The 23,691-nt window shown below is 47.8% G+C and overlaps 1 protein-coding gene across 1 annotated transcript; it reads left to right on the plus strand.

The window, feature by feature from the left end:
* Positions 1–219: 219 nt before the first annotated feature.
* On the plus strand, positions 220–23,481 carry CSNK1E (casein kinase 1 epsilon). Its single transcript, XM_033058026.2, has 11 exons — positions 220–421; positions 4,534–4,621; positions 10,945–11,055; positions 11,220–11,368; positions 12,049–12,277; positions 18,559–18,729; positions 20,227–20,375; positions 20,885–21,077; positions 21,182–21,321; positions 21,715–21,780; positions 22,315–23,481. The coding sequence occupies exons 2-10, from the start codon at positions 4,546–4,548 to the stop codon at positions 21,745–21,747; spliced, it is 1,251 nt and encodes a 416-aa protein (XP_032913917.1). The 5' UTR covers positions 220–421; positions 4,534–4,545; the 3' UTR covers positions 21,748–21,780; positions 22,315–23,481.
* Positions 23,482–23,691: the final 210 nt, after the last annotated feature.

Genomic DNA, 23,691 nt, shown 5'->3' on the forward strand with positions numbered 1-23,691 from the left:
CAGCAGGGTCGCGGGCCCCAAAACCGAGCCCGTGTGCCGCCCGGCTCGCCGGAGCTGAGGGACGGCGGCTGGGAAGGCGTCGGGACCGGCGGCGGTTGCGCCTTTAACGGCGGGCGGAGGAGGAGGCGGAGGAGGAGGAGGGTCGGGGCTGCGCTGGGTGACATCAGTGGGTTTGGCTCCGGGGCTCAATGGAAACTGGGTGAGCGCCGGGCTGTGCCGAGCACACGCCGGCTGGAGGGGACGGCGAGCGGGCGGGAGGCGGCAGGCAGCGCCGCGCCGCGCCGAGCCGAGCGAAGGAGGGACGCGCCGGGCACGGCCGCCACCAGCCCTCCCCAATCCTCCGTCATCCTCCCCGCCGCGGCCGCCTGGCCCCCTGACAGCCGGCGGAGCAGCATCCCCACACGGCCCCCTTCCCGTCAGGGTGGGTATGGGGGGCGCCCGTCCGCATCTTGGGGCGCAAACCCCGGGGGAAAGGCGGCCCCTCCGGCTCTTTGTGTGCGCGGAGGGAGGGGGAGGGGGCGGGGGAGGGGAGGGCAGGGCGCGATGCACCGGGCCGGGGGGGCGCGGGGGACAAAAGCCCCTTTGTGGGGCGCGGGGAGGGGGTCACCCCCTCCGCCACCGGCAGAATTTTGGGGAGGGGGGTCCCCCTTCTCTCCTTTCTCCGGCTGCCGGGGCCCTGCCTGGCTGGCGGCGGGGCCGGGCGGGGAGGGGGGTGCCGTGTGTTCTCGGCGGGGGTCTGCGGGGGTCCCGGCGGGGGGCCGCCCCCCGGGGGATTTAGCCCCCCAACCCTTCCGTTCTCTGATGCTCCTGGTCTCCCTCCCCGGCCCCCTCATCGCCTCTTTCGGAGGAGAAGGGGTGTCTGCGTTTGGGGGGGTTGTGGGGCCGGTGTTTCCTCTCGTGGGGGGCGGTAGGGGCGGGGGTCGATGGCCGCGGCCGGGTGCGAGTGGGGGGACGAGGAGAAGTTCAGCGCCGTTCCCGGGGGTGGCAGCTTTTTGTTACCTACCCGGAAAAATAACAGCCCGGGTACGGCTGTCTTCGCGTAGTGTTTGCCTGCAGGGGGTGGGGGGTGTAAGGGACATATTTATTATTATTATATTTTTTTGTGTGTCCCCCCCTTCCCTGTTTTTCTGTTGGGGCTATTTCTTCCTCAAACGTAGTTCAAAAGCTCTGTGCTTGGGGTTTCTTTTCTCCCCCCATCTTATTTGCTGGTCTTCTTTCTGTAAGTGTCTGAGGGTCTGGAGGGGATTGGTATTTTGCATTTCAAACAAAATGTGTTTTTTTTCTTTTTTCCTTCACATTTTTAAGCCAGTTCAAATTACTGTTTTCCCAAACTCATCCTTTTTTCCCTTCAAATGCCCCCCCAAAAGGAAAAAAAAAAAAAGAAAAAAGACCGTGTAAAGCTTTAATGGTCTGTGGGTAAAGCAGCCCCCATTCCCCACACTTCCACTGAAAGCTGGAGCGGTGCTGGGATCGGCAGCCTCCATTATGGAGCCGTGGGTTTGGTTTTGTATGGCTTTTGCTAGACAGGGCATCTTCTCATTCCCGACCCCCTCGGGTGGGATAGAAGTGTCCCTGCTGTCCCCCAGCCCCTCTTAGCCCCCCTCCCCTCCCACCCCCCCCAGATGATCCCTGCATCTTTGGTCGCCATCGTTGCTGGCACAGCAATGTGGTATCAACTCTTATCGTGTGTTTATATAATGGCCTTTGTGCCTGTACGTGGGTATTTTATATTATATAAAAGGGGCTGGTGCAAAATGGTGTGTGTGGGGAAGCAGCGCTGGCGGCTGGATAGTATTATTATTTTTTGTGGCTGTGTAGTATTGGATATTCACGTATGCAAACGCTCATGCAGAGCACACTCTCGCTCTGAGGTTGTATGTGTGTTAATCCCTTATGGAAAACTAAATGGTTTAACTAAATGATTGCCCTGCAGCCCCTGGGAATGCTGCCTTGGCTGTAGAGTGCAGGAAGGGTGGCAGGGCTGGGGAGGTTAAGCCTGTTGGGGGGGTGGGTGGGAAGGAGGGATGGCTTTTTAAATATTACATGTATAAATGATATATTGAGGGGTGATACAAATTTCCCGTGTAAGAATATATATTTTATGGGTACAATTTTCTTTCTTCTTGTAAAGGTAGACCTGAAGATCAGAAGATAAAGGGCAGAAGCTGTCAATGGTGGTGTGGGGGTATGAGTGTGAAGTAGAAGCAAATGGGATAGATGTTTGAACTCCTGGAGCAGTTGTTGAGGAGGTGGGATGTGTGTGTCCTGCTCTTTTACCAGGAATCAAGGCTCTTGCTCTCTGGCTATCCTTCACCCAGGTTTTCTACTCACACTTGTGTATGTATGTGTGTTGGGGGGGAGATAAGGCAAAATGACAGCTGTGCGAGACCATGATTTTTTTTTACTCCATTATCCTGCTTCCCGCTTCCACCCCCGCGCCCCAGAGCATTTTTTAGATTCCCCTTTGGAGCCTGTTGCTTAATCAGCTACAAGGGCTGCTGCCTTGCTGTGTGAAAAACCCTTCTTAACCTGGCTCCTGCCAGTCCTGGTAGGGTGGGTCTGAATTTAGGTTTGGGACTGTGGTGTTGCAGAGCAGTACCTGCTGAGTCCCAGTGCAGAGCAGACCCCACCAGGACCTCTTGCCCAGTCTCTGCTCAGCTGTGCTCGCCCCACCTGGGAATTTGACTGGAGTGGAATTGTTTGGGGTTCACAGGCCTGGGTAAACACTCCATGAAGGAAGGAGGATTGAGAGCTGTCTTCTTGACAGTGGTGTGACAGGTTCCCGGGGACACAGACCTTTGATCGTTCATTGGAGTAGGAGTGTAAGCAAGTCAGATGTATGTTAATGTGGCTCTAGAGAACAGCAGGCAGCGGATAAAAATCATGTCTGTTTGCTGCACCCTCACCCAGGTACGCCTGCCTTCTGGTTCCCAAGGTTCTGCCTACATTCCTTGTAGTAAGAAAGTCAGAAATAGCCACAGGGTTTTCTAGACAATATATGCACAGAAATCCACATGCATAAGCAAATACTAGGTAAGGGGACTCCACCTCTGAGTGTTTTGTGTGTGGTTTCTGGTGACTGGAGCTCTGCTTTCAGGGTTCACAATGTCCCCTGAATGCCTTGATAGGATTATTTCCCTGTACATCTCCGCAGCCCGTCCATTCTTCTTTCTGTAATCCCATCTCCTGGGGCAGGAGAAGCAGCTCTGGGTTTATAGTATGCCCAGAATCCTGTAGCTGGGATTATTTTTTTGTACTTCTGTCTCACAAGGCCATTTCTTTCTTCTTCCCTTCAGTGATGCTTCCTTCCCACCAAGCTCCAGCAAGGGAAAGTTCCTTGCACCCACTTGTGAAAACATGAATCATTCCTCACCCTTCCTGTCCCCAACAGGCTCTGTGTCTGCATTTTGTACGCTAATAATGTGGCATTGCATAAATTAGGACTGTGGCAAATCCTTCTAAAAGGAGACACATTGACTGTCTCAGGAAGAGATATGGTTCCTAGAATAAGCTGGTAGCCATAGAAGAGGCAAGGGAAAGGGAGCTGTTAAGAGGGGAACTGCTGGAGCTGTGTTTGGCCAAGGTGTTTGCACAGAAGTTGAGGTTGGCAGAGAGAGCTAACTGTGGCTGTGGTCCTTCCACCTAGTTGGTTTTCTGTGGAAGGTGAGTAGGCTGAGCCTGGGCATGTTGATGGGGTATATCAGGTCAAAGGGTTAGCTGATCATCTCAGGTAAAGGGATGAGGAAAGGCCTGAGCTACTAAAAACAAACAGCTGGCACACCTAGGTAGGCAAGAGAGATGGAGAGGCTCCGGTAGACCAAAGGAGGTGGTGATCCCATCAACAGAAGCTTGTGGAAATGAGCAAGTGGTGGTCCTAGTCAGTGTGTGCCTGGTAGGGTTCAGTTCAGCGAGATATCTCCTCCCTGTCCCCTGTGCTGGCCCCTGCCTAGAAGCAATGCAGTCGCTTGCTCCTGGCAGTCTGTCTGTCTCTTGCAGCCCTTGGGTCCTGTGCTTCATCACCACCCCTCGGTGCAGGGTGCTGCTCCTACTTGGAGTAGGGCTGGGTCAGAGAGAAATTCCTCATGGGGTTTATTATGACACCTTCTGGTGTCTCACAAGGCTACTTCTGTCCCTGTGCCAGGTACTGTAAGGTGCAAGAAGCAGTCAGTACCTCTTTACAGTAGTGTGGCATGATCACATGCTGACACCTTCTTAGAAGGGGTTGCCTGAACCCCTCCTCAGTCTCTGAGCAAAATGGTGGGGAAGTCATGTTCTATCATGCTTCATTCTGATAATGTGAACATGGGTAAAACATGCTTGAGAGTGTTCTGTTCCTGCAATGTTTCTTGCTCATGCTGTCCCTGGAAGTTCAGGAGATCAGGAGAGGTGATAGAAGTCGTGTAGAAAGTGAAGTATTTTAAGATTTAAAACTACTCAGCCTCTGGGTGAAGTGGGGAGGTCTCTTCTGTAGTCTTACATGATTCACTTCCTGTTTCTGCTCTGACACTGCTGTTTCTGTACTTCTTTTCTCAGCACGACTGAACCATGGAGCTTCGAGTGGGAAACAAATACCGGCTGGGCAGAAAGATTGGCAGTGGTTCGTTTGGAGACATTTACCTAGGTGAGTGTGAGAGTCTGTCTCAAGGTGGTTTTCTCAATTGCATCATTGTTTTGGGGTTGTTTTTCTTGCCTGCTGGTATTTGTGGGCACCATGTAAGGTTGGACGGGGTGGAGAAGAGAAAAAGCTACTGGAATACTGCTAGTGACTTCTGGCCTTCTCATGGCAAAGAAAGGGGGATGAGCTCAGCGCTGCTTTACCACATACTGAAGACACAGTGGTGGTTGATCAGACTGTTTTGGATTTGGATGTTTGGGGCATATTTGTCATACACCCTATTCCAACGTTCTCACTTCCTTTTCTTGAGCTTGGGTGTGTGTGGGTATAAACTCTGTTCACAGAGTGCATGCTGGAAAGGGAGGACATAGCTATTCCTTCAAGGATAGAAGGAATACAGTTTTGGGAAGACTGGTAGTGAAAGAGGTGGTCCAGATCCTGTAAGAGAAAGGTCTGAGACTAGGAGGTATAAAACAGGTCAGAGAGCCTGCCCTGGTTGAAGTCCTGAGGCTCAGATCTGTTAGATATGTAATGGGATTTAGAGTTAATGTCTGGAATGACCTGAGCTGGAAGCTCAGTGGACAGAGCCCATGAGGTGCTGGGTTCCCTGTTACCACAGCAGGTCACCTGGGTAGAAGTTCTTCCAAACCAGTGTGCTGATGTATAGATATGTTCCCTGATGCTTTGCCTGCTCATGTTTTTATTGGCTCAAACCATGTGGGGCCAGAGTGGCGAGAATACCCAGCAGCCTGCTCGATCCCACCGTGAGGGCTGGCATTACCTGTCTCTTGTTTTCATCACTACCTGTTCCACTGTGGTCCTGCAGGCCAGCCGGAGAGCTGCCCTCTGCTTTGGTGACTGCACCCTTTGGATACTTGCAGGTGGTCATCATGTGCTCCTTGACTGTTAAGTTTGTTCAGTTGAGTTGTATTTTGCTTCCCAGTACGTCCACCACTCCTCACTTTTGATGGTCTTTCAATTTTTCCTAGTTTCTTCATGTGCTGAGCAGCTTGGAGCCAACGCTTGCATTTGAGGTGTGGCATTTCTAGTGCCTGGCAGCAGAGGACTACCCTCGAGTGATCTGTAATGTGATCTTTGTGATCTGCCCAGGCTGCTTTGGGTCTCCTTGGCTTTCCCCATCACCAACACTATCAGGTTGCAGAATTTGCCTTAGTGCACTGTCAGCTGTATTGCAGGAGAGCTCTTCTAGGATCTCGAACATCTTCCCGTCCCTCCCCAAATACCTTTCATTGAATATGTCTAGTTCAGATTACTTTTTCTCGTGATTGTAAATCACTGTCTGTTTTCAACCTCTGTTTTTTATCTCTGATTCCCTCTTGCTTTATTATTCTCTCTTGATTGGTGTTGGCAGCCCTTCTTGATTAAGTGTCCTCTGGGAATCATCAGTAACAGGCATTGTTGCCACCTTTATCCAGAACATGAACAAACATGATAAATAATGGATTTGGGATCCCAGTTCCACTGTGTGTTGCCTTTACTGCAGCCAGTTCCTGTATGCTGCTCCCCTGAGACCCTCCAACCAGTTGTCAAACCAGTGTCTTGGGTGACAGTGCTTTTAATTCCCAGATGCTAGGATTCAGAGGTGGTGGTTCGGACACAGCATTTTCCACCTATGCTAGGGCTTGAAGTGTTCAGACCCTCTTTAGAACAGTATAAATTGTCAGGATCTTGCGAAACATCTGGGGTACATGGAGGGAGACAAAGGAGGTACTGAATGGAAAGGCCTGATCCTGTATTGCTCTATATCATGTAACAGGTCATCCACCTGTGCAAATCAGGTATGGAAAATAGCTCGTGGTGAGGGGGTTGTGCTTGCCTTGCCTGTCACCAAACAGAGGAAGCCCAGTGCCCCAGTGTGGTGAGCACAGCAGGATTCAACCAAGTTACTTGAATGCAGTATCAAAGCCCTTGTGATGTTCCTTGAGGTGCAAGCCAGCATGTTTTGAAGCAGTGATAGTGAGACTTCATGGAGCCTGGGTGACTCCCCAGCCTGGAGGGATTGGGCATGTAGTCTGTGGTGGTGCGTCTGGAGGACGCTTGTGCTCATGCTGTGCTCTCATGGCCTGCTCTGCAGACAGAAGGACTCATTCACAGGGACTTCTGTCCTGCACCAGGTTCACCTCACAGTTCTCTTCTTTGATAATGGTGTGGACACAGAGCAGGGCTTGTCTGTCTCTGAGGATTAGCTGTATGGTTTGTCCGCAGCTTCTCTCTTTCAGGGTGTTACTACCTTCACCTGCTCTGTAACCAGCGGGTGCTGCGTGCTATCCTCTTTGAGGTTTGTTTTAGGTTTTTTGTCTGTCAGAAGGAAACTTGGATTTCTACATGGATAGACACAAAGGATGGACTGTGTTAATCCTTAGCTGGGTATTGAAGCACATTCCTTTCACGCCCTACTTTTAGGGATAGGTGTGCTAGGTGGAGTATTCTGTCCCCATCAGTTTGAGAGGGTGAGAAATGAGATCAGGCTGCTGATGGACCTTGGCTAGCCCGTTTACTTCTAAAACTGCTCGTTCAGAGGAGCAAAACCCAGTTTGCAGAGGAATTGCCTAGACTTTGGGCCGCTGGAGGAGGAGGTGCTTTGTTAGAGGTGCTGGCCAAGAGGCAGGGCAGGGTTGCTGGACGTGTAGGAATCGTTTGGCCGGGACGAACACTGGTGGTGGAGAGGAGCTGGGTAGACAAAGCATGCTGGGACCTGAGCTGGCTGGGGACAGTTCCTGGTGGCAGGCTCCTCCCTTGCTGGGAGGGGAGTGCCTTCCCTTTGTTTCCTGGCTTGTTAACTCTCTCTCGCCCTATCTGCCTTCATCCATCTGTTCCCAGCCCTCCATTCTTCCCTCAGCAGGCTGTGGAGAGGGGCACATGCGGCAGGGAGTGCGGGGCCTCTGCCTGTTGCCCCCGATCTCAAGGAGGGCGGTGTTTATTGTATCAGACATGCAGTCAGGATTCCGCTCTGAAAAGATCCTGTTCAGCCGGTGACATCCTCTGTCCCCGGGGCCCCGTTTCAAAGAGCTTGTGATGAATGAATTGAATTTGTGCAGCCCCCACAGCGGAGCGAGACTGGGGGAGGATGTTAGGAATTATCCCCCATCCTACATTCAGTCTCTCGAGTGGCTGAAGCTAGCAGACTCTGCTGTATTTGTCTGAAACACGGTGCTTTCTAGTCTGTAAAGAGAGCACAGAACTGTTGCTTTTGTAGCTTTAAAAAAGATGGTGGTCAAAGCATGGAACAAAGGATCAGAAAGACTCATGCCCTTAAATTCCCTCCTCGCCAGTGGTGGTCTCAATCTGGGTGGATCTCTAGCCAAGAAATAGTACAGGAAGCAACTTGTAGGCATGGTGAGGTTTGGAGAGGGAACAAGCCTAAATAGTTCAGATAGTGACCCCCTCAGCAAAAAATAGGTCAGATTGGTCCAGAGAAGGACCACAATAATTAGAGGGATGAAGCACCTTTGTTATGAGGAAAAGTTGAGACAATTGAGATTGTTCAACCTTACAGAAGAGAAGGCTTTGGGATGACCTAGTTCCAGCCTTCCCTCCCTGAAGGAAGCCTACAAGAAAGACTGAGAGAGACTTTTTGCAAGGGCATATAGTGGTAGGACAAGGGAAATGAGATTAAACTGAAAAGGGTTTAGATTAGATATTAAGAAGAAATTCTTTGCTGTGAAGGTGGTGAGAGACTGGAAAAGGTACCTCAGAGAAGTGGGTACCCTATCCCTAGAAGTGTTCAAGGCCAGGTTGGATGGGGCTCTGAGCAACCTGGTCTAGTAAAAGGTGTCCCTCATGTCCGGGGTGTTGGAACTGGGTGATCTTCAAGGTCTCCCTTGCAACCCAAACCATTCTCTGAGTCCACTTGTGCTCTTCTAGGCCACAGGATTATTTCTTCTTTCTCTAAGTAACACCTGTGTTTGGACTATGGAGAGTGTTAGTATCTGAGCATTTGAATTGCATAATCACATTTTGAAGAATCTGAGTCTTCTTGTTGTCTACCCCTACTTTCCCTTTCCCAGCTTTGTGTGCCCACAGATAACACTCCCTACCTGCAGACAGCCTAGTAGGTGGATGCATCTTCTGCATCTTCGTGTTTCTGAACACCCAGGGTAATGTGGAGATGAGAACTCATGTATGTTTCCACCGTTCATGTTCTGGGAATTGGGTTCATTCAAAATGCAAATGCTGCAAGAAGTCAGAGAGATTCATCATTGCTTGTGTGTCAGAAAATGTATTGGGAGAGGGAAAAATTCTCCTTAGGGAACAGACAAAGGAGCTGCTTCAGAGGATTTGGAGGGAAGTCTTCACAAAGGCAGGGGAAAGAGACAAGGGAAAGAAGTGCTTATATGTTTTTTGGGTGCCCTGGGTGTTTCCATGCTGAATGAGGGCCAGTGATTGAACAGTGATTTAAAAGGTGGACAGATACTAGTCTCTTTTCTTGCTCTTTTCCTCCTTGCACCGTCTGGTGCTTTTAAGAAGGATCCTGTGGTGGAGTGAAGGGAATGTACAGACTTGTTTTTCTGGCCACCAGTTTTTAAGTGGAAAATGCCAGCATCTTTTCAAAAGCAAGCATTGGACAAATGTTTCTACCCCTTAGGATGGCTTTTTCCCTTTCCCTTCTTCTGTATCTTGCATTAAAATCTGTATTAAATTGATCCCATTGCTCCTCCTTCCCCTCTCTCAGAGCACCCTAAATAATTCCTCTCCCTCCTTAGTGTTTACAGCCTTCAAATATTTGTAGACTGTTGTCATGTCCCATTCTTCCTCCCCACCCTTCTTAGTTGTATCTCTTGTCTATGTTACATATTTAGCTCTTTTAATCTTCCTTAGTAAATCAATCCCTCTAGGCCCCGATCATTTTTGTTGCTCTCTTACAAATTCCTAGCAGCTTGTCTGTCTCAACCCGGCACTGCAACATCTAGATCATGTGTTTTTGCTAGCAGGCAGCTCTTAGCTAACTTTGTGTACAAGCCAGAACTCTTCAACTGGAGATGGATCTCTTTAGGATCCATGGGGAGAAGCAATCCAGTTGTGTGAACATTTCCTTCCTTTCTTTGGTCTCGGGCTCTGGAGGCGTGTGAAAGACGATAAATGAAGAGATTTATCTTCAGCTTGTCCTTGTGGACTCTTAAAGTCTTATCATGGAGTTCAGGAGGCACAAATTAGCCAGACCTACCAAAACTAGCTATGGGATATCTGCAAAACATCACCTTTGACTCCAACTCATGTTTGACATGTATGTTTTGGAGTAATTTATTTTATGACAGTGTTCGTAAGTTGCTCGTGATCAGGGCTGCTCTCTGATTTGTGTTTAAGCACAATTTCTAATAGTTCCAGATATGAGGAAGGGCTTGTTAGAGTGTGTGAAACAGGCATGGCTGGGGAGGAGAGAAGCAAGCCTTGAGTGTCATTCCCGTGACCCGTGTACAGATATTCCTTCTTTCCATTTTAGGATGATGTGAAACATCTGGAATCCTTTCAGCTAGTACAAGAAAAAGAGCAGCGTGTTCTTTCTTTGACAGTGCACTTTGGGACCAGAGTGCTGGCTTTTGCAGCTGGCAGCTCAGTTGTTTTCAGAGAGAAGTGTGTGGGGTGATAGTTTAGTGTCCTTGCAAAGTATCTACCAATACCTTCAACAAAAGTGTCCAGGCAGCCTAATTCAGGACAGGGTTCTGCTCATTTCTTCGTGCTTCTAATTTGTGATAAAGCAAATGTTTCTGTGTTGGCAGAAGATAAAGGTATTATTAAAACCCTCAGGAGAGGGAGAAGCTGGGGATTTAGAAATTGTCTGTATTGAGCAGGTCAGTGCTGCAGAGAAAACAGAAAGAGCTGGCATGTTAGTAATGTCTCCTCCTGAACTAATTGGCTGTGTTGAATTGATGTAGCTGAGTAACCAGTAATTTTGCTGGGGAAGAGATACTCCGTATCACTGCCTGAAGGGCTCCTTGGGTTCAGGGGCTAGGTTCATGATCCGAGGAAGCTACAACTTCCACAGGGTTTAGGTGCTGTTGATATGTGCAGATTGACCTTCCAAAGTCTGGCACTTTCTGAGATAACAAGGCAGTTCACATGTAGGATTGTTGTTCTAGACTGACTTCAGGATCAGATCTGGTTTCCTCATGTGCCTCTCTCTGGGCTTGCGTTTGTAAGTGGCAGTGCTGGAAACCGTATGAAGTTGACATGGCTGAATCTCATGTCTGTCGTAGAGAATAAGTTTCAGGACAAATCTTTAGGTTTTGACATTTTTACAGGCCTTGTTAAAAGTGTTTAACTTCAGTAGAAGCTTGTGCAATCTTCATTTCACTCTCATTTTTATGCAGGAGCCAATATTGCAACTGGTGAAGAGGTGGCCATCAAACTGGAATGTGTCAAAACCAAGCATCCCCAGCTCCACATTGAAAGCAAGTTCTACAAGATGATGCAGGGAGGAGGTGAGATGAGGAGGAAAGGATGGGGCCGGGGGAGTGGTTGGAAAAGGAAATTATTCTGGAGGGCTTTAGAAAAGAAATTATTTGGTGTTACACATGATTTTCTCAGTAGGAGATTCAACATCTATTCTCTCTGTTCCCTGGGCTTAATCTTTTTCTTTCTCCAGTGGGTATCCCCTCCATTAAATGGTGTGGAGCAGAGGGGGACTACAATGTGATGGTGATGGAACTCTTGGGGCCCAGCCTGGAAGATCTCTTCAACTTCTGTTCCCGCAAATTTAGTCTCAAGACAGTTCTGCTGCTGGCAGACCAGATGGTAAGTTTCCTCTGAAGCATTTGTGCCTACTCTCCTTTTCCATGCCTTTTTTCCCCCACACACTCCCCTCCCATCCCCTCTGCCTGAGAACTGCTGTATCCCAGCCTTTCTTCATTTAGCACAAGTGGCTGCCAGATTTCTATTTCTTGAGGAAGTTGGGGGCCTGGAACCTAGACACTGGTGGCATTTCCTTATCTCCATCTCTCCTCCCTTTGCCTGCTGCTCGCCTTGTGTTAGTGTTGCACACATAGATACTTTTGCCTGCATGGTGAGTTACTGGCACCTATCTTAATTCCACTGCTCATGTCCTGGGTTTAAGACCCTTAGCTCTTCAGCTCCTTTCCTGGCCCAGCTAAGTTCAAAAGTTGACAGCTGTCAATGCTGAAGCTCAAAGTTTTAGTCCCTATAGATTTGCCTCCCATCCTTCCTTGTGATGTTAAGGTGACCTTCCCAGAGTGAGGGCTGGGCTGGTGTACAGGGTTCCAGATCCAGCAGCATCCAGAGGGTGTCCTTTCCTTAGCTGTCATTGCTGATATTCAATGCAAAGTGTCCTTTTCGTGCTCTGACAGCCCAGTGTCTTGGACAGGGCACTATTTTTAACAGATGCAGTTAAAATAAGTTTATTTCTTGCTTGTCTCGCTATTTAATTATTTTTATTTATTTATCTATCCCTCCTCCAGATCAGCCGTATTGAGTACATTCATTCCAAGAACTTCATTCATCGGGATGTGAAGCCAGACAACTTCCTTATGGGCCTTGGCAAAAAGGGCAACCTAGTATACATCATTGATTTTGGTTTGGCCAAGAAGTACCGAGATGCCCGGACCCACCAGCACATCCCTTATCGGGAAAACAAGAATCTGACTGGCACAGCTCGTTATGCCTCTATCAACACCCACCTGGGAATTGGTGAGCCTGCTTGATGTTACCTCGTGGTGGGGCTTTTCAGGGGAGGTTGTATGTCCCCAGAAGGAGGGGGTTGGGTTCTTTGCCTGACTCTGCTGCTGACCTGCCTTGAGATGGTGGGCAAATAAATGCTATGCCTGTGTTACTTCTGCTGCTGTGGTGGCACTCTGAGCTCCTGAAGACAGAAATCGTCTCCTGATCTATGTTTGTGCACTGCTTAGTGCAGGGAGCCCTGCTGGGCATCAAGACCTCCCTGACTCTGCTTCTGCTAAATCTGCCTTTGCACAATTTTTGCAGGCTGATTAGATGTGTAAAGGAGACATTCACAGGCACTGAGCACTTAGGAATACATCCAGTTGAAACTTGTCTTTTTGACTCCTGAGTGCCCTTGTTAGTGATTGTTCTGTAGCTGTCAGAGGTGGAAGATAGAGGCCCACTGCAGTATGGTGTTACCCACCACGGAGGATGGGGATATGCTGGAAATGTACTAGAAGCTGGAATGAGGGAAAGCTTGCAGCTGCCTGAACACCCCTGTTTTGTGACTGAGGATTGGCTGTCACAGACCTTCAGAATATAGATGAGTCTGTGAACTGCACAAACCCAGTGAGGCAACTTCAGGGAAATAGGGTTCTGCCCTTAATGTGTATGGTTAGTACTGAAGGGATGAAACTAGACTGGAAAAGAGTATTCAGTTAAGTCTTACACTGGTGATGACCATCATCCCAGGTTTTGTAAAATCCTTGTGCAGGTTCATACCCACTGGGCTTGAGCCTCCTGAAGTCACCCAAACTGTTGTCCTGAGAGTCAGCCCCTGGTGGCTGTGAGGAGCATATGCAGTTTTCTCTTCTGTTCCCTGCTCAAAAACTTCTTTCCAGCATTTGACCTCCTTTCTCTGCTAAATTTTAGCTAAACTTTGTTCACAGTGTGAGGCTTCCTTAGTTACTGTAGAATCCATTTGGAGCAGGCTGACTTGGTTCTACTATTGACTGGCAACTCTAAGGAGCAGAAACACTGAAGCTGTCTTGCCTGTTGGACCCAGGGAAGTATCTGCTGTGCTTGCAGGCTGTTTATATCTCTGGGAGGCCCTTCTTCTAAAGCGTATAACCTAACCTGGGAATTTGAAAATCAGAGCAAGGAGCTGAAACCTTTTAAACTAGTAGCTTTCACAGGATTTCACATCCCCATTCTTCCTGCATTCTCCCCTCTTGCAGATATTTCTCAGAAATCTGAAGTCAATACTTGGCCTGCAGAAAATAAAGCAGTTTTTCCCACTGTCTTCATTGCTTTATACTATATAAATTTAGGTGAAGAATGCTTTATTTGTATCAAAATGAGGAGTGTTGTTTGTTGAGAGTGGGCTGTAACCTCCTGACCTCTTCCATGTTATAAAAATAGTTCTCATAGAGTTTCTGAGTTGGCCTTCTGTATTTTGGCTTGACCTGCATATATATAACTGACTTTCCATTGAATTCTCAGTCAAGATTTCCACAGCCATGGTAACTGCCACAAGGAGACATGCACAAAATAATTCTCACTACTATGTCTGTTGATTCTTTTGTGTGTGCCTGCTCTGCTTGAACTGATCACGAGAGGCTAAATGTCTGGCTGTGGCTTTTGAACGACTTCATTATTCATTCCACCCCAACTTAGCCCTTTACTACTGGTGCTTGGCTTGTGTGTCAGGATGAACAAACAATGTCTAAACAGTAATCCAAGGGCAAATTGCATATGCCATCAGTCTGAGTGCAGCCGCCACTCTCTCCATGCCCTTTGATTCGGGAAAGTCTGGGTGTGAGTTACTCTGCGCAACAGGTCTCGGGTGTATTATCTCCACATTGCAGATAGTTGCCCTGAATGGCATAAGGGTTACATGACTTGCCTGGAGGAAAGGGGGTGGGGGTGTTTGGGTTTCAGCTGGAGTTCCTGTTTCTCAAGACCTTGCCAGAGGGTATATAACAGAGATATTTGTGAGTTAGCAGCATTGCTATGGGAACCATCACTCTGAATTTTTTTACTAAATTCTCTGTCCTAATGTTGGGTTAATGTGGTCTAGGGAGAGGGAAGGAACCAGGTGCCAGGGTATTTGTGTGACAGGAATAGCAAATGAATAAATACCTTTATTTGAATTTGCAAGCTAAGGATTGGGCATTCTGATGTCTGGAGGAAACACATTCTTTTCCCAGTGACTGGGGAAAAAAGTAGGAGGCAAAACTGGGGAGGGTTCCACAGCTGGAGACTTGCCGTTGGGGGAGTCATTGGACTGTGCAGGCTTTGGTTCACGCATTCCAGTCAATTTTCACATGCTCTAGGGATGAGAGTCTCTTGCACCCACTGTAGCCTGTAATGTCTGAAATAGACGCCTGGTGTGCCCAGGAGACAGTCTTGAAAGCAGCCTGATGGTCTCTGTCTGTCTGGGTGACAGAGGGAGTGGGGGAGCAGTGCCTTCCCAAATGAATGTCCTAGACGGTATCAGTGTAGGCTGTGCAGATCATCAGTCCTCCTGCTCATCCTGCCCTCTGTCACCCATTCCAGATTCTTGTGTGTTTTTAAAGGCTGTCGCCATGCAGTGGGGAGAGAAAGGGGAACTCTACTCCAGCATGTGCAAGATCAGATCTGAGTATGTAATCAGGAAACATTGCTCTGTTAAGCCTGCCTGCAGCTGGGCTGGCTCCAGGGAAGACAGCTGATTTCTGCAGAGTTCTGCATGGGAGCAGCATCACTTTGGTAGGATCAGGGTGGAGGAAAACACTCTTTGGACGGGGGAACCAGGAGACAGTTTAGGCTGCAAAGAAACACGTTTTGTCATGAACTTTGTGTTCAAGGCAACCAGTCTTCAGTCTTTGCCCAAGCATGTCTTGTCCTGTCCTGCTGCTCAACCCTGACTTGGCTTATGAGGACCCTGCTTTGGGGAGGGAGTGAAGGTGTGGGCTGGCTGGGAACCTCACTGGGGGGGGTGGGAGGGAACTGGCAGGAGATTGCTTGCAGAGTGGGTTGGGTTTGAGAGGTCAGCTGGGTTATGTGGGAAGGTGATCTTGTGTTTTCTATTGAAAGGGCTTTTGGAAAGGAGGGAGTAAAGGATGAGTGTCTTATGAAAAAGACGTTTTTAATAAAATTTGCTTTCAAAACCACCCCCCCCCCCCGCCAATGTAGGAGAGCGGAGATAAAATGGAGAGAGGAAGTGTGGTGTACTATCACAGGTCATGACTACAATCCTACTTCTGGACTGACTTCCTCAGCAGATGCATTCACATCACTTGTGTTTTTCTTTCTCTTTTCAAACTCCAAAGTGAGATTTATTTTTTTTTTCCCCTGCGGCCCAGGGACACTGTGAGAGTTAGTCACTGATTGTCAGGTTTCTAAAAGTGGAAAGTAGTAAAACTAAATAATGTCTCTTTGGTGTGTAGAGGTAAACTTTTATTTCTAACTTTGCTGTTTAATGTTATCTAGTATCCTGAGGATGTTGGTATATGAGACCCTGAAAGACAAGTAATTAAATGTTGGCAGGTGTGTAATAGTAACTGAAGATGAAACAAAGAAACAGGATGTTGTCCTTTACCCTCCCCAAGGTTTAATTCAGGATCTTGTACATAGGGTTACAGGTAACAGACTGCTACAATGAGGTAGCTGCACAACTGTGACCCCTGTGTGGGTGCTTCAAGCTCATCTCAGGTTTGAACCCCACTGAAGTTGTTGAAGTGGGCTACAGTGACCACATGTACGTGAGGTGCTAAACATTGGGAGTGCAGTGCAGTCAAACACCAATCAGCATTTTAATAATTAGGTGTTGTGCTTGCAGTTGTTTTTCCTTGATCGTATTGCTGTGTTAAGACACAGTTAAGGTGTGTTTGCATGCACGTAATGGATAGTAGCTAGCTTTCCAATTTGGTTTTTAACCCCTCTTATTGCCTTCAGTGAGGGCTTGTAGCATCCCCGTCTGACTTCAGGCTCCCTGATCTCAAGTCTCTAATTCTGGCCTTCCCTAAAGTGCTAGGACCATGCATATGTTTGCAGAATATATCCCATTCTGGATGGGATTGGTGGCTGTGCTCAAAAGTGCTGTGCTTCACACAAGTGGAGGTGTGTTATTCAGCCTGCCCTAAGCAGTTTGGAGTTCAAGCTGGATTTTGGAGGCAACATCCTGATTTATTCCTGAAAGGCTGAGTTGCTTGTTCAGTAGGTTTCTCTGGTTCCTGCCCTGCCTTTCCCTACTCCGCTGAGGGGAACCGCCATGCTCTAGTCAAGAAGCCACCACTAGAGCTGTTAAAGTTACAGCATGGATAAGTCAAGGACTGGCAAGACTGCAGGACTGAGGTTATCTTTGTCTCCTGTGCTTTCAAGCCCTGGGTGTGTGTTCTGACTCCATTTCCACATGCCTCCTGTCTAAGGATGTAGGTCATTAGCCAATATTGTTTAGTTTTGTTTATTTGATATGCATGGTGAGTAATTGCAGCCTTTCGAGAGCACACGTATCCCAACCTTAGGCTAAATGCAAAACTGGGTTTCTTTTCTCTGCTTCTGTCATAGCATCTAAGTATCTCCCAGACAGTCATGTAATTATCTTTGGCAGTAGCCTGATAAGATTAGGAAGTATTAGCCCCTTTAAAGTGGGCAACTTGAGACAATAAGTTAGTGAGGTCAAAAAATGCTGTAATTTCTGCGTGCTCAAAGTAAGACACTTTGAGAATTTGCAGGGCTGCTTTTTCCTGCTGTCTTGGAATGTGGCATTTTTATGGTGTTTCATGTGCTTTTGACCCAAATGATCTCTCCTATCAGTTATGGAGTGATGAGACTCTCATTATCTTCTGCAACCACAGTACTTTTTTCCCCCCCGCAACAGTTTTAACTTGCCAAGCCCTCAGTTCTCAAAACAACTAGGAGGTTATGAGAGATTCACAAGGAAGAAAGAGCCTTGTGACCCACAGCTTGTGTTGTTGCATGTGGATATGTGTATCTGTGACCTGCTGCAGCTACTCTTTGGTCATGTTTCAGCTCAGCTAACAGAAAAAGGGATATCTGTAGTGACCTACTGGCCTTTGAATGGGGCAAGTGGTAGCATGTATCTGATACTAACAGCCCACAGACTAGTACATAACCTGCAGCATCTTCCAGGATGTGGCACTGAATCCAGCAAAATGTGCTGTAGTAAATTAATCTAATAGATGAAGCTCTTCAGTCTTTCCTCTATCCCTGTGCTCTCCCTTAAGCCATATTTTGCCTGCCTGTTATCTGCATCAGTTGTTGTTCTTCCGGAGATGTAAAGTACTTTCTCCAAAGCGTTTATTTTATTTGGGAGGGAAACAAGAACAAGACAATCTTGGCAAGATTTATAGAAGAATTTGCAAGCAATGTTGGAGGAGTTTGGAGGAGTTAACCAGGCAATATTTGCAGTTGTTGAGATTCTGCATAAAATCCTTCCTGAGCTAGCTTGAAATTTTAAATGGCTTGGCTATTCCAGAGAACAAGGTCGATGTGAAATGTTAGTTAGGGGGGTGGTTTGTGAGCCCCTTTCTTTTGTTTCATAAACAAGCATCTAAAGATGGGTCCTTCCAATGGCATCTTAAGGGTGACCCTTGGTCTGAGTAGAATTGGTAGTGATGCCAGTTTCAGTCACTCCCCATTTGGAGGGGAATTTTTTCTTCAAAGTATGTCTCTTTCCTCCACAGCTTGAAAAATGTCACCAAGCTGGAAAGGCATCTTTGCACATTACATGTTAGGCTTCTACTATCAACAAACTATCAACAAAGTTGTTTACTACAAGAAAGGGTCCCTAGTTCCTTGTTTCTGCCCTGCTTAAAGACTATCAGCAGTTTAATTAGAAGATGTGTTTGAAAGGGCTGTGTTGGACTTACCTCTGTTACCTTTGTCTATCTATGACTACCTCTCTCATGACTAATCCCAGGATTGAAGAATCATTCTGGGTGGGGAAGTGTAAGTGCCCTTCCTCTGGGACTGGGAAGAGCAAAGTAGGCAGGGTTGCTGCAGCAGTTCTTGAGATGTGAAATTCTGGTGTGAATTAAGGCTTGTCCAAGTGAGGAGGTAGTCAGAGTCATAAGTAATGAAGTGGGTTGGGCTGTATGGGGAGAGGAGCACCTTAACTCTTGTAGTATGACCATCATCACAGGAATTTGCTCTGGAATGTCCTCTACAATTTTGACTATCTATATAAGTCTACCAGAAAAGAGAGAGGGTTGGTTGTTCTGTTCAGTGTTCACCTCCAAAGCTATGTGATTGCCAAGGCAGTTTTGGTTGCTGCTCACTCCTTGCCCCTTTGTTACTTCTCACAGAACAAAGTCGCCGTGATGACCTGGAGAGCCTGGGTTATGTTCTCATGTATTTCAACCTGGGCTCGCTGCCCTGGCAGGGCCTCAAGGCTGCCACCAAGCGCCAAAAGTACGAGAGGATCAGTGAGAAAAAGATGTCAACGCCCATCGAAGTGCTCTGCAAAGGGTACCCTTGTAAGTGCTCTCATCTTGATGGCTGTCTTGTCTGCTGCTTCGCTTGTTCAGCTGCTGAAACCCCCTGGAATCCTGAATCCTAAAGCGCAGTGCCCAATACCCCAGACCAGGATGTGCTGCTGACAATGGTGATGAGAAGGATAACAGAGCAGTTCAGGTTCAGAAGTGGGAAATGTGTTTTTGTGGACAGTCAAGCCTTCTGTTAGTAAGGGCATGAGAGTGCTGAGAGGAGGGATTTTTAGGACCTTGTGAGCATTTTAAAGGGGGGTGGGCATTGAGCTGAGAAGGTATGCTGATGATGCAGAATTTTTACTGGTTAATGAAGAGTCCCAGGTGTAACCAGGTGATAAAGTGGCAAATGCAGTTCTTTGTAGGTAAACGTGGAGTAATGTATGCGAGAACAGAGAGAAGTCTTGGTCCTCATGTCATGTGCACAATAGTAGGCTCTGCTCTGGCTGACCAGTGCCACTCACCAATGAGCTGTTGCAATTGCAATCAATGGTTCTGTGTAAACATCAACTCTGTGCTCAGTGCCTGCTGAGGAAAGGGAGTGTTAGGAATTACTAGGAAAGAAGCTCAAACAGGGTGCATAAACCCATGGCCCACTTGTACCTTGTGTACTGTGTAGGTCTAGTCCATCCCACTGTTTCACAAAGGATATGGTATTACTGAGAAAAGGCCCAGGAATGGGTCAAAAGGGTGACCAGAGGTGACTTGATTTCTGCCCAAGTAACGAGTTTTCTGGAAAAAGAGGTGGGTAGAGAGATGATAGAAGTCCGTTCTCTGGCTATGCCTACAGAATTTTCGATGGGAGCTGATTATTTGGTTGCCCCAGTTTTTATATTGGAAGAGAGACAATGCTGGTTTCTGCCAGCTTCAAAACAATACAGCCAGTAGTAGACCTGTGGAACTCCTTCCCAGAAGATGTTGTGGATACTTAAATCTTTACAGGAGTTCGAGGAGAGACGGGACAAGTACGTGGAAGAGAGATCCTGTGAGAATTACTAAATAGTTAGGAACTACATCCAGATCAGGAAGTTCCTGGAGCTGAAAGTAGGTGCTGGGCTAATGTCGGTGGAAGTGTCAGGCACACCTGCCCCACTCTTTCTCCTCTTGTCTACTTCTGGCCACTGCTTACGACAGGCTACTGAGCTAGGAGCATTTCTGTTCTGAGTTGAACTTCCCAAAGCTCATCTCCAGCTCTTCTTTAGGCCTGCATTCCTCCTGTCCTTCAGCAGGTACTGTGACTTGCTAGGTCTTACTTGGAGAAGCTGACAGAAAGAGATGCATAACATTTTCTCTGGTAAAAAGAGAGATGGGGTTCTTTTGGTGGCCAAAGTGCTGCCACCAGCAGGCTCAGTTTGTGTTACAGAGCTCTATGTTTGTGCTGTCCTGATCCAGCAAGCTGCTGTTGAAAGGCTGCAGTGGCTTCATGGTGGGACCAGGGAGGTTGGATGGCCCAAACAGCAGCTATCAGCTGTTCTCTGCTCTCTCCAGCTGAGTTCTCGACATACCTCAACTTCTGCCGTTCACTGAGGTTTGACGATAAACCTGACTACTCGTACTTGCGGCAACTCTTCCGCAACCTCTTCCACCGCCAAGGCTTCTCCTACGACTACGTCTTTGACTGGAACATGCTTAAATTTGTGAGTGTGTTTGGCAAAAGGGCTGGACCAGGGTTGGTTTGTATCATGGAGATGGGGGAGGAAGGTTGGAAGCTGCCTGCTGTCTCTGCCTAGTCCTGGTGAACAGCTTGAGCAAAAGGGACCAGGTAGAGTGAAAAAGAGGCAGAGTTGTTTGGTGTGTAACTAACTGGGGATATAGCTACTGTTGTATTAGTGAGTGTATCTGATGGAGCATGTGTCAGTAGATCTATAGCTAGAGGTAGCTAGAGATAATTTTTCAGGAAGAACTATATTTGGAGCTGGGACACAGGTGTGGATTGCAATAACAGCTGTAGTTTATATGCTTTCTTATTGTTTCTTTTTGGAATAGAATGAGGTCCTTTGTAGGTGAAGTGGAAGATGGTGGGGGCAGTTTTGGGGATGGAGCTCCACTTCCTTGGTGTGATAGAACACTGTGTGTTTTCTGTCCGGGGCTGATGCTATCTCTCCTGCCTGACAGCCATGTGTGGCGTGGGGTTTTCTCTCCTCAGGGAGCAGCCCGGAACCCTGAGGATATGGATCGGGAGCGGCGAGAGCATGAGCGAGAGGAGAGGATGGGGCAGCTCCGAGGGTCAGCCACACGAGCACTGCCCCCTGGCCCGCCTGCTGGAGCCACTGCCAACCGTCTTCGCAATGTCACCGAGCCCATGGCCTCCACCCCCACCTCCCGAATCCAGCAGTCCGGTGAGGAGGGTGGGAGGGCTGGGGAAGGGTGCCACCCCTGTCGTTGGCTGGAAACCAAAACTATTGACTGATACTCTTGTCTTGACATCTCTCTGCCCCAACAGGCAACACGTCCCCCAGAGCAATCTCAAGAGTGGACAGGGAGCGGAAGGTCAGCATGAGGTTACACCGAGGAGCTCCTGCCAACGTCTCCTCATCTGACCTCACAGGGCGGCAAGAAGTGTCACGGATTTCAGCATCACAGGTAAGCTCCTGCTGCAGTGTTCCTGGCTTTGGCCTCGATGTCCCAGAAGGTCTACAGGCCACAGAGCAGTTTTTGCCTGATTTGCTGGAGCTGACGTGAGCTGGAAGCATCTGGTGTGGTGAGGGGAGTGGTACCAAGTTACACCCTTGCTCTTCTGTTTGGCATTTTCTGGAGGCCGTGCTCAGTACTGCCATTTTAGCTCTCTGCTTTGCTTGGAGTAAGGATTTACCTTTTCTTCCAGACCACAGTAGTTTGGAGAAGCAAAGCAGTAAACTCTTGAGAGGGAGGGTGTCCTGAGAGAAACGTGCAGCCTCTGTTTTGGTGCCTTTTTGGCTTTTTTCTTCCTCTCCAGCCCTTAGCAACTCTTCCTTTTTATTTTTTTTTTTTTTGTAGACAAGTGTGCCATTTGATCACCTTGGGAAGTGAGGAGCAATTGCCACTGGACCAGTGTTTGCTTAGGTGAGCTTGTACTCATGCTTGGGAACCCCTGAGGAGGGAATTATTGGGAATAAAAAGCCTTAAGACTCTTTGTCGCTCTGGGGGATTGGTATATTTCCTTTCCTTTCACCTGACTGAGATGTTTTTTGGCTTCAGAGGGAAGAGTAAGGTTGGCTGCCAAAACCTTGAGGGGACAGATTGTCCTAGGTGTGTGATGGTAGCTTCCATTTCTCCTGGAGGATAGGAGGGGTGGAGAAGGTGGTGGGCTGGGGAGCCATTTCATTAGTTCCTCAAGAATGCTTTTCTGGCAATGTGACAGTGTTGGGGTGGAGGATGCTGAGCAGGTAATCAAGTGTGCAAGACTTTGTACAGCTACTGAGTGCCTCTTGTAAAGGAAACGACAGTAGCTGGGCAAGGTAACTCTCAGGGGAGGCAGGAGTGTAGAAGAAAGGGCTGATTTCATTTGTTACACTCCAGCTGGCAATGGAAGTGCTGGGAAGAGCCTTTACTCCTAACATCTCTTGCCTTTTTCTCTCTTTTGAATTCTCTTTTTAGTGTCTTCACTGTATTTTTCTTTTAAAAAACAAAAAAACCCAAAAACAAACAAAAACCTAAAAAAATACAAGAAGAAAAAGAAAAAACCAACAAAAAAACCCAACAGAATTTCTTTTTGCCAACGATGAGGAGTCGAGCTGTGTCCCCGCGCTGGTGTGAGCCGTTTCCAGAGGGCCACCTGTCCCCGGTGTGAGCACCTCCGAGGAGCTGCCGACGTGGGAGCCGTGTGGGAACACTTGTGCTGCCCCCCAGCCCCTACCACTGCCCTCACTGGCTACCCTCAGTTCCCTCTCCTGACTCTCTGCTCCTGGTTTTGATTTCTCTCCTTTTTTTTTTTTTTCCCTTCTTCTTGGATATCTTCTGCTTTAATTTTTTTAAATATTGTTTTCAAATCATATGGTTTCTAGCCATATAAATTTAAACTTTGCTCTCCTTTTTTTCTGAGGGCAGGGGTTGGTGGTGGGTGGGTGAGTTTATTTTTTTGGTCTTTGTTTTTGTTTTGTTCTTTTCAGGAGCCTTGTGGGCCAGGAGGGAATCAGATTCTAGCCACACTTGATGGTAGAAGTCTGATTTTTATTATTATAACAGAATTTATTTTCTCAAGCATTAAACACATCTTAAGCTGTGAGGGGAATTGTGGCAACAGCCTAATAATTGACTCGGGCTTCCTTTCCTTGGGTGGCTTCTCTGCGGTTTCTTTTTTGGCTGCTGGAAGAAGTGCCAGCCTTCCCTGATCCAAGCGGTCCTCACACGCCGAGGGATCTCTTTGGAGAGGCACCTGGTCCCATGGAGGATGGGATTCTGGGGCTGACATACAGGGAGAAATACACTTCTCATCCCTGCAGCGGGGTCTTTTTTTTCGTCTGGCTGTGCGTGTTTTTCTATTTTTATTTTTTAATTAAAACTTGTTTTAATTCCTGCGGAGAGAGTGTGGGACTTGAGGATAAGAGAGGGGCGCACAGAAACTGGAGTTTGGAGTTCTTTCAGAGCAATGGTTCTTGCTCTCTTCTTTCCTCATGCAACCCCAAGTAAGATCCACCAATACATGCACAATCCCCTCCTGCCCTCTCCCACCCGTCTCCCCCCCCCCTTTCCCCCCCCACTTTAGTTGTTTTTAAATATAATTTAGGAATACTCAAGCTGCTTTGTGGCACTTGGGCTTTGAAACACAATGATCACCACTGCGACCTATGGCCTGTAGCAGACACACTGTCACTGTAGTGTGGAGCCGATGGGTTGTTGGCAAGGGCGGGGAGGGTGGGGTTAGTCTTTGTTTTGTTTGTTTTTACCCTTTCTATTTAACACTTTTATTTTTCCTCCCTGTTTTTTTCCTAATTTATTTACCCCTCTTACTGTCTCTCTCTTTTTTTTAATTAA

The sequence above is a fragment of the Catharus ustulatus genome, chromosome 4 (assembly GCF_009819885.2).
Source record: "Catharus ustulatus isolate bCatUst1 chromosome 4, bCatUst1.pri.v2, whole genome shotgun sequence".
In the NCBI taxonomy this organism is placed as follows: Eukaryota; Metazoa; Chordata; class Aves; order Passeriformes; family Turdidae; genus Catharus; species Catharus ustulatus.